General features: G+C 39.5%; 1 protein-coding gene across 1 annotated transcript in view; it reads right to left on the bottom strand.

Annotated features, from left to right (window-relative positions):
- Positions 1 to 649: 649 nt before the first annotated feature.
- The window catches only part of LOC127657803 (double-stranded RNA-specific adenosine deaminase-like), a 31,775-nt gene continuing 21,376 nt past the window's right edge, over positions 650 to 11,048 (bottom strand). The window contains exons 8-15 of the mRNA XM_052146717.1: positions 9,243 to 9,414; positions 9,057 to 9,150; positions 8,368 to 8,487; positions 8,136 to 8,266; positions 3,389 to 3,571; positions 2,835 to 2,947; positions 2,474 to 2,601; positions 650 to 2,283 (exon numbers count right to left, since the gene is read on the bottom strand). Coding sequence (XP_052002677.1) covers positions 1,944 to 2,283; positions 2,474 to 2,601; positions 2,835 to 2,947; positions 3,389 to 3,571; positions 8,136 to 8,266; positions 8,368 to 8,487; positions 9,057 to 9,150; positions 9,243 to 9,414 — 1,281 coding nt within the window. The 3' untranslated portion in view covers positions 650 to 1,943. The remainder of the gene's footprint in view (positions 2,284 to 2,473; positions 2,602 to 2,834; positions 2,948 to 3,388; positions 3,572 to 8,135; positions 8,267 to 8,367; positions 8,488 to 9,056; positions 9,151 to 9,242; positions 9,415 to 11,048) is intronic.

Here is an 11,048-nt window from a genome sequence, read left to right as displayed (position 1 = left end):
CCTAACCTATTAAAACGCCCTTAGACCGAATCAGCAGACTTGCCAGTGAAATTAATGAGGGGAAGATGAAACAATCTCTTTACTTACATAAATAAAAAGATTGGAGGCCGGGAATAGGCATCACACACTTTCAAGTATAACAAACACGTTAGTTTTGAGTCAGTTTAATTGCACAAATGCTTGTATTCAAGCACCTAGTTCAGTCATAAATAAGAACAATGTTTGGCCATTCTATCTTCCCAACTAAAACTGTTGTATTATATACCCATATTACCTAATTCCTATAGCTTTTGGGTAATTACATTAAGACATTGAAGGCAGAATAATTAACCAAAATATTAAACTGTTTTTAGAACATAGGCATTTTCCCTTAAAGTGCTGGGTATTTGTCACATGCTGTAAAAATATTCAAGTACACCTTTTATGTTTTTGCCAATTTTTGTGCATTAATGAATCATATTTCACAATTGTTTATCTGTTACATCTTTGCTGAAAGGTCACTGATAATAGAAGATGGAATGAAAATACTTACCTTTTACATGAACCGAATTTATTTTAAAAGAATGTTCATGTTATTTAGTAGACTTTAATGGCTTGAACAAAAATTTCGGAGGCATAAAAACGTACACATTGCAGGAAATAATGTTAGTATTGCTTTAATCAGAGCATCAATTAAGTGTGTCCATACACATAAAACATAAGCATAGCAGATTCTTCTAGTTTATAATAGGGAGGAAAAATAGGGAACAAAGATATTTCCAAAAAATAATTCTGATCCACAAAGGTGCACAAACACACAAGGGCACACACAAATGTGCATATGATTGGTTTGTGATTCGTGACAACAGAAACTGGTAGCACAATGTAGACTGTGTGCAGCTGCATGCACTTTCTACCGGGAGCTACCTATTTTATTACAAAGCACATAAACGAGTTAAAACAGAACACACTCATCGTATAAAAAGACATCCTAAAAATAAAGATAGAAAATATGGATTTCAAAGTTACGAATACTTACAAAATATATACATACAATATATACAAATACATAAACACACACACATATATATAAACTCATACAATAGACCTTATATATACATTTGTGTGCATATGTATCTGTATGTACATTATGTATATATTTCAAGCAGTCAAGTTTGGGTGTGTGGAACTTCACATACTGTGAGAAAGTGTTTTGCAAAAAGAAAATGTTTTGATGCTAGATAAACACAGACACAGTTTAATCCTACACAGAATTAGAGCACACAGGTAATCTATATGAAATTAAAAGTGGATAAAATCAAAACCTGGTACATCACAATAAACTGAAACCTCCATAAGTCACAAATGAGCCATTGCAACCAACATTTACTGATTTCAGGAATTCTAATGAGATAAGCATCAGAAACTTGACTTGATCAAAGCCATCTCTGAAAACCTGTTTATTGACTGAGAAGTGCTTAACCTAAATGTATTGAATGACTCTCAAAAGGACTTGAGGGAAGAGGGAATTATCACTTAAAAGATCACTGCAATTATAGCACTGCAGTAAGGAGACACAGTATTCTGATGGTCGCAATGGTAACAATTACACAGAGAGAGGGGAAACCCACATGCAATTAAGTCCCATAGTTATAGCATTCTAAAATTAATATAGTTTTAGAATGTTAGAACTGTATTGTCGCATGACTAATCATGTCTTAATTTGCATTAGGTTTGTGGTTCTGTTGCCAGAGGCACCATTTTCTGCTTTGTCATGACAAGGTTCAAATCCCAAACCCACAGGGCTTACCCTGTTCTCCCACTCTCTATGCGATAAACCTCCTCCTACACCACATAGAGCAACTCTTCACACAAATCAGTTTCCTTCTCTCTTGCTGCTGGCCACTCTTTCACTCCACTCATCCAATCCCCCACCCACCTTCCCTATCTCCCCCTGTTAGCCCTTAGTGAAAGTTGTTGTTTGAGCTAGAACAACTATTAGGGTCAACATCACCGCCTTGCTTCGCCCAAAGGGCTGGAGCCCATGCATGCCCGCTATCCATGCCTCTGGCCTCTCCATCAAAACTTTTTTCTTCTAAGGGCTTCCCAATCCAGGCGCCATATCCATGTTGGTTTAGCGCCAGGAAGAACAGCCTCTTGGCATCCTGGAATGAAGTGGCAGCCATTTTAGCGTGAGCATAGGACGGCAAAGCCAGCAGATCAGCTCGGCCTGCATGCTGGCACAAGTCATGGAAGAGACGGAACAGATTGGACTTGGAGACCCGCGATACCTCCATCTTGTGGCTGGCATGAAAAGAGAAAGCAGGTGTCAAAATATAAAGCAGGTGACAAGGTCTAGGAAGTGCGGAGGAAAAAGATATTAAATTAGTGAGATACGCTTGATTTCCTAGTTTCTCTATAAACCAAACAGAACCACATTTGGAATAAGTGTCTTGCTGTTGGCTGGTTAAAATGATAGGCCCCTGTTTCTCACCTGTCCACTTTGCCCGTGGTACCATCCAGTACCTCCACACTGAGCTGGTCTGGCTGACTCCAGTTAACGCTCGACTCTTTGGTCTTACCTGTGTGGCGTGTTGAGTCATACACTGTTACCCTGCCCACCTGCAGAAAACAATAAAGAAAAAAAAAGAAAAAATTCCAAATGCTAAATTATTTTATACATTTGTACAGTTTTTCAAAAGCGACTTACAGAAGAAAAAGTATTATATCAGTACATGTTTTCCCTTGGACCTGAATCCACAATCTTGGTGTTGTTAGTCCCATACTCTAACAGGAACACTTTATGACCTTTCTAGAATAAATCTGGTTTGCATGTGTATGTTGTGTGAGTGTACCTCAGGGTGGTTGAGAGTAAAGTTTGCTGGTAGACTCCTTTTGAACTCATCCCCATCTCTAGCCAATCGGCAGCATACTGCTCGAGTCAGGTGACCATGGCTGTAGAGGTACCCTGAACAGACACAGTAAGACATTCACCATAAATGAAGCATTTACAATGAAGTAATTATTGACTACTCTTTAAATCAGTGCACTAAAATAATGGTTCTCAAATGGTTTTGCTTTAGGACCCATATTTTAAAATAGACATCAAGTGGCAACAATGTACCAAAATTGCCTGGCGTATAAAATTGTATTTGATAAGGCTATTTATTTTGCTATTCTAATTATGCATGGTTGTATATTATTATTTGCATTTTGTACTGTATTTTCCCTGCTGTCTGTGACCCAATAAATTTTTGGGTCACAAACCTTCAACTGAGAAATACTGCACTAAACAGTCCTTGAGCATTTTCGGTGTAACGCCTAGTCTGAATACTAAATGTAATGGAAATTGCAGGTTTCCTTTAAACCCTTGACATCATTCCTCCTTAGCATTGTGGGAGTGTATTACCAAGTGTGATGGAGCTCAGGTAAACAGGGTGGATAAAGTGGGAAAGCAGTGCCCCCTGTAGGCCGAGCACATTCCAGCGAAGGATCTTGTCGCTACAGCTCATGGTCCTCAGGCGCTCACCATGCTGAATGCCATCCCAGGTGGGCACAATTGCACTGGACTCCACGGGGATGGTACCCTCACCTGAGAGAGGAAACATCAATGAGAACAAACAAGGAAACAATGGGAAGCCTTCATCAAGTGAATAAAATGTGAGAACATTTAAGATGTGAAAACAGGACATACAGTAAGGGACCTAAGAATAAGAGAGGTAAATAATAAAAATAAAAAAAAAAGAGAAAAATCGCAATTTTATGGATATTAATATATTCTGAATAACAAAGTCGCCAAATCTCTGCCTATAAAAACTCAGTGTACCAAGTAACCATTATGTATATTATGAATGCTATTTAAGGTAACATAGCCTTTAGTAACAGGAAAATGTTTAAAGGGTAACTAAACCCTAAACCAACTTTTTTTAGTTAATGATCTGTAAGCATGGGGCTTTATTAGTACTGGTCATTGATTCAAGTAATTTTTTTGACATTTGTGTATAAAGTGTTTTAATTCTACAAAAACGTCTGAGTGCTGCCCTCTTCAGGTTGAACGGTGGCTACTGCAGTTGAATTTTCCTATTGGCTGTTGCGGTACTTCGTGGCGTAAGCGGTGACAGCTGACGTAAGCAGGTTCCAGCTCACCACGCCAGATTCATGTACATGTCGTCTTGCGACCGTGTGAGGAGTAATAATAACAGAGTCTGACAGCAGCTGTCAATTAATCCGTCACTACGAGTCTCAGGTGCCCCCCCGCTCAGCCCCGCACTCGGTTCGTTCCCTCTATCCCCGCCGGGGTCTGCCCACTTTTCCAGCATTTTCAAATATTTCTAGTGGGTGGAATCAGACTCTGAGCAGGTGTTTAGTTACCCTTTAAACACTATTGATGTGTGTGCATTTTCAGTCATCAACTACGGTTCCCACACTTTTTGACCAATTAACTTAAATTTTTTTTTTACAGTCATTTATAAATCACTGGATAATGATATATAAACTCAGCAAAAAAGAAACGCCCCTTTTTCAGGACACTGTATTTTAAAGAAAATTTTGTAAAAATCCAAATAACTTTACAGATCTTTATTGTAAAGGGTTTAAACAATGTTTTGAATGCTTGTTCAATGAACCATAAACAATTAATGAACATGCACCTGTGGAACGGTCGTTAAGACACAAACAGCTTACAGAAGGTAGGATATTAAAGTCACAGTTATAAAAACTTAGGACACTAAAGAGTCCTTTCTACTGACTCTGAAAAACACCAATAGAATGATGCCCAGGGTCCCTGCTCATCTGTGTGAATGTGCCTTAGTCATGCTGCATGGAGGCATGAGGACAGCAGATGTGGCCAGGGCAATATATTGCAATGTCCGTACTGTGAGAAGCCTAAGACAGCACTAAAGGGAAACAGGAAGGACAGCTGATTTTCCTCACAGTGGCAGACCACATATAACAACAACTGCGCAGGATCGGTATATCCGAATATCACACCTGCATGACAGGTACAGGATGGCAACAATGTCTGCCCAAATTACACCAGGAATGCACAATCCCTCCATCAGTGCCCAGAATGTCCGCAACAGGCAGAGAGAGGCTGGACTGAGAGCTTGTAGGCCTGTTGTAAGGCAGGTCCTTAGCAGACATCACCGGCAACAAAGTCACCTATGGGCACAAACCCACTCTGCTACACCAGACAGGACTGGTAGAAAATGCTCTTCACTGACAAGTCGCGGTTTTGTCTCACCAGGGGTGATGGTCGGACTCCTGTTTATCAGATGCACTGCAGTACTTAATGCAGCTGGTGGCCACACCAGATACTGACTGTTAAGTCACATGTCTGTGAAACTTGTTCAGTTTATGTATTAATTGCTGAATCTTTTTATGTTCATTTAAAAATATATTTACACATAATTTTGCTGAAAATAAAAGCAGTTGAAAGTGAGAGGACATTTCTTTTTTGCTGAGTTTATATACAGTTACAGTTGAAGTCAGAAGTTTACATAACCACTCCACAAATCTAATATTAGCAAACTATAGTTTTGGCAAGTCATTTAGGACATCAACTTTGTGCATGACAATAATATTTCCAACAATTTTTTTGACTTTTCACTTTTAAATGACTATGTCACAATTCCAGTGGGTCCGAAGTTTACATACACCAAGTTAGAAAAAAAAAAATTATGAACCTCCACAAGTCTGGTTCATCCATGGGTGCAATTTCCAAATGCCTGAAGGTACCACATTCATCTGTACAAACAATAGTACGCAACTATAAATGCTATGGGACCACGCAGCCATCATACTGCTCCGGAATGTGATGTATTCTGTCTCCTAGAGATGAACGTATTTTGGTGCGAAAAGTGCAAATCAATCCCAGAACAACAGCAAAGGACCTTGTGAAGATGCTTGAGGAAACAGGTAGACATCTATCTATATCCACAGCAAAATGAGTCCTATATTATCATAACCTGAAAGTCTTCTCAGCCACTGCTCCAAAATCACCATGAAAAAGCCAGACTACAGACAGTTTGCAAGTGCACATGGGGACAAAGATCTTACTATTTGGAGAAATACCCACTGTTCTGATGAAAAAAAATGTAACCGTTTGGCCATTTGAAGGAAAAAGGGTAAGAATTGCAAGTCGAAGAAAACCATCCCAACCGTGAAGCATGGGGGTTTGCAGCATCATGTTGCAGGGGGGTACTTTGCTGCAGGAGGGACTGGTGCACTTCACAAAATAGATGCCATCATTAGGGAGGAAAATGATGTGGATATATTGAAGAAACTTCTGAAGACATCAGCCAGGAAGTTAAAGCTGGTGGCAAGCATACATACAAAGTTGTTGCAAAATGACTTAAGCACAACAAAGTCAAGGTACTGGAGTGGCCATCACAAAGCACTGACCTTAATACAATAGAAAGTTTGTGGGCAGAACTGAAAAGGCATGTGTGAGCAAGGAGGCCTACAAACCTGACTCAGTTACCCTAGTTCTATCTGGAGGAATGGGCCAAAATTCCAGCAACTTATTGTGAGAAGCTTGTGGAAGGCTACCGAAAATGTTTGATCCAAGTTAAACAATTTAAAGGCAATGAACCCTGGTTGTATGTCTCAACGAGAAAGGACGAATGTCTTGATGGGAAAGCAAGAACGAAAGGGTCCGGTGTCCAGCTGTGGGGGGCAGCAGGGAGATGTCCCTGACTGCAGCTCTACCACCAGATGTTGTTCTGTTATTCATGTGGCGAAGCATCTGTGATTCATGTGGCGAAGCATCTGTGATTGATGGCCCCTGGCTGATGACTCCATAGCTGGATAACTGAAGGCACCGGCGGAGGTGTGGCAGGCAGTAATGCCCAGCAGGTTTAGACATCTACCAGTGCATCTGAGTAGTGTGTGTGTATATATTATATATATTATAAAACTCTCAATTACTTTTCAAGACTTGGAAAAAACATTTTAAAATTCCCTAATATTTCCAGGTTTTCAATGATTGTGGGAACCCTTATGAAACACACACTCTGCTCATCTTTTCTCCCAGTGATCAGACTCTTTGCTGATGGCCTCTGGCTGGTGATCAATTATTGATCTATTAATTATCTATTAAAATCTATTATTTCTGGATAGCAGCAATGGCATCATAACATCAGCACTGAGCTGCAAACAGAAACTCATGGGCAGATCAATAATCACTGCAGTTCCACTCCACTGTACCTGACACAGATTAAATTCTGTCTAGTGTAGCTGCCAGCTATGGGAATCTAGATAGCTATATAAATAGCATTAGCTGTTAATATTCTCTGACATTAAACACTGGAATGTCAGAAAAATGTGTGCACAATTTTTCATGTGCCTGAATTTTTTTGCTTCCTTGTCACATAAGCTACCACAGAACAAGTTTATGTTGAACCCACAAAAATTAATCAGCCCACATGGCAACAAATGTTCTGTCCTTTTGACACAAGTTATCAGCTGTTTTGCCCAACAAACGAACACATTTAGGTGGATATAGAGAAACACTGGGGTGAGATAACTGTAACCAGATGGCTCTAATGAACACTGCTGTGTATGTGTTATTTATTCCAACAGGCAGCACTTTAGAGTTAGCATACCTGTGGTCGTTTGGTAAATACACCACAGCATGTGTGTAGTTGGCCATTTAAGATCAGGGATTTCAAATACACACCATGACATCATGTGCCAGCATTTTCTTTGCTTTCAGTTTTCATCTGACACTTCACTTGTGTATCTTGTTTTTTGGGGGTTATTGAAGACCCTCCAATTTTTCTGATTACGATCAATATTTGCTTTTAGCTTAAATTGGCTACACTTAACACCCAAAGTTAAAGATCTCATTCAAAAGGCCTGGGACCATTTTAACTGTTATTTATGTCTTAAAGCGATTCTCCTCTTACTCCATCATGTAAAGACAAAGTTTGTAATTCCTCGATGTTAAAATATTTATCCTTGTTCAATAAGCAGAGAAACTGTAAAAAGGTCATAGTTTCATAACCAAAAAAGCATAAACAACCAATAGTGAGAGTAAGGTGTGGCAGATGGGGGAATGTTCTGAAAATGTATTTAAAACAGTAATTTTGACACCAATGGCACGGACCTCAGTATGCAAGACACCATGCATACACAAAGCATTTTTAGTCTCTCACCATTCTCCACTTTGGTTCTGAGTTTGCCCTGTTTTACGTTCTCAAAGAGAGGCATGTGTCCAGAACTTTTCACCTCGGTGGTCTCGCTGCATGACTTATCAAAGAGAGCACCATCGCCACAAGGAGCAGTGCTGCAAGAGAAAAAAGGGCATTTGAAAGTAGTGTTAATGATTGCTGATAAATAGCTGTTCAAAAAGTTACTTGAGTGAGCAAGAGAGAGTATGCATCTCACCTAATGTAAAGATGAAAGGTGATGCCAGATTTGATTTTGAGCTTGCCATCTTCTGCCACTTCAAATATAGTCTCATCGTTAGGGCTTTCCCAGTGCTTTATAAGCTCGCCATACAAAAACCTAACCCATAGAGATACACCAGAAACATCTTGTTCATATTTGTAGGGTTCCCACACCTTTTGACAAATGAAATTCCACGACTTTACCAGTTGTTTGTGATTACAAATAATTTTATAAAGAGGAAGGAAGACTACTTTGGTTCTATAAATTCTATATATTTTTTCTTTTCAGATTTTTCATTTCCATGGCCAGGAAATTACAATATTAAATTCCCTAATATTTTCAAGTATTCCATTACTGTGGGAACCCTGTATATACTTTTACTACTTTGTTTAATTCTCTTTAATAACTAACATCGTAGACTTCACTGCTGTCAATATGCATCATTAATTTCATACCTGTTAAGTGTATTGAAACATTGAGAAAATAACAAAATGCATATGGAAAACAGCAGATATTCTGTACTACTCTCGCAGTAACAGCTACAGATGTATAAAGTCAATATATTAATGAGCTGCAGTGAAACAAGACTCCGCTGTCTTGTAGAGGCAAGAGTGCTAAAATGAGAGGAAAAATGAATTATGAAATGCAGTCTGAGCCAGGAAGAAAAATCTGCTGTAAGATGATACCGGATTAAGCCTCTTCTGGAGATGATTTCTGCATGGCAATCATTAACAGTGTCCCCTCGAAGACTCAGCTCCTCTCCTTTAACGCAGCGGTTTCCTAAAGGCGTAAAGCAATAACAATTACTTGAACCTCTAATTAAGGTGCACACATCATGCTGACTTTCTCTGTGTGCAAGTGTGTGTATGTACCTGTCCCAAGGCTGACAACTGTCCCAAGACTGTCCGATCCTTTCCTCATTACAATGGTGGCGAGAATCTTTCTGCCCAGAAGGCTGTGCTGGATGCGTGCTGTGAGTGCATTAAAGCGCTGATGGCTCAGCATGGCAATCTGATCATGCAGTGTACTGCCTGAAACTGGCAGCTGGAACATAAAAAAAAAATCATGTGTATGTCTGTATTCCGGATTTGATCATGCTATGTACTTGATAATGGCAACTGGAACAAATTAACTAGATCTAGATTCCTGCACAGTACACTTTGGAGAATTGTTGATTATCTGGGGGTGCTTCAGCAAGGCTGGAATTGGGCACATTCGTCTTTGAGAAGGACGTTTGAATCAAGCCACGTACAAGGTTATCCTGGAAGAAAACTTGCTTCTTTCTGCTCTGACAATGTTACCTAACTCTTAGGATTGGGTTTTCCAGCCAGACAATCCTTCATGCCACACAGCCAGGTCAATCAAGGTGTGGATGGAGTACCACCGGATCAAGACCCAGTCATGGCCAGCCCAATCTCTAGACCTAAACCCCATTGAAAACTTCTTGAATGTTATCAAGAGGAAGATGGATGGCCACCAGCCATCATACAAAGCCGAGCTGCTATAATTTTTGTGCCAGGAGTGGCATAAAGTCACCCAACAGCAATGTGAAAGACTGGTAGAGAGCACGCCAAGACACATGTAAGCTGTGATTGAAAATCAGGGTTATCCAACCAAATACTGATTTCTGAAATCTTCCCAAGATAAAACAGTTTTGTGTTGTTTAAAAATTAATATGAATTTGCATTATTCAAGGTCTGAAAACTCTTGTTATTTTGACCAGCTGACATTTTCTGCATATAAATGCTCTAAATGACAATATTTTTTATTTGGAATTTGGGAAAATGTTGTTAGTACATTATAGAATGAAACAAAAATGTTTATTTTACTCACACATACCTATAAATAGTAAATCTAGTGAAAGAAATCCCCAGCATAAGATTAACTTCCAGTCTGGTTGTCACCATGTGGTGTTATTAATTATTTTCTACACTTGAAATATGATTGTAATAAGACACCACCTGGCAGTTCTGTGAACTTATTGGCATATTCTATGCATATAAGGTCACATATTCATAAGTGTTTAAGGTTCATATTCTAAGTGTTTATACCCTGGTGTATCTATCGGGGTATGACGTCATGTAGTGCGGTGTGATGGGACCCCAAAACATTTCACCGCCATGTCACGTGACCTGAATCGAAAGGGAATGTCTGCGGTTAGACATGTAATGAGACATTGGGAAACTTAGCAGCACTACAACTTCAGAGTTGAGGTACGATGCATTCTTGTCCTTCAGTCAGAAAATTATGAAGAAATGGTGATTGAGTGCCCACTTATATAGGGCAAATGCATGCCTAAAAGGGCAGGGCTCAAACACCATTGCCAATCATAAGATTGGCATTATGACACAAGGGCTTCAACTAGGTCGGAGAAGGAATTACCCAAATTGTTTCACTGCAATGTCTCGTTCGGTTCATTTCAGGTAACCGATGTTACATGCGTTACTGGAGACGTTTGCCAATTCTCATGGTTTATGCGCGACGTGTCCATTTTCTGTTTCGCATGAGAAAAAGGAATGTAACAGTACAAGCCACTACCTGGATCAATTATCAGCCAGCTCAATGACCTGAGTTGGTAAGTTAACCAACAACAACTGGGCCTGTGTGAAAATGCAAAAATGTGTTAGACCTATGCCAAGGTCTAAATAAATTCCACAAATTGAGGAAAAAAAGTGATT

The sequence above is a fragment of the Xyrauchen texanus genome, chromosome 17 (genome assembly GCF_025860055.1).
Source record: "Xyrauchen texanus isolate HMW12.3.18 chromosome 17, RBS_HiC_50CHRs, whole genome shotgun sequence".
NCBI lineage: Eukaryota > Metazoa > Chordata > Actinopteri > Cypriniformes > Catostomidae > Xyrauchen > Xyrauchen texanus.
This window is presented reverse-complemented; position numbering and strand designations above follow the sequence as displayed.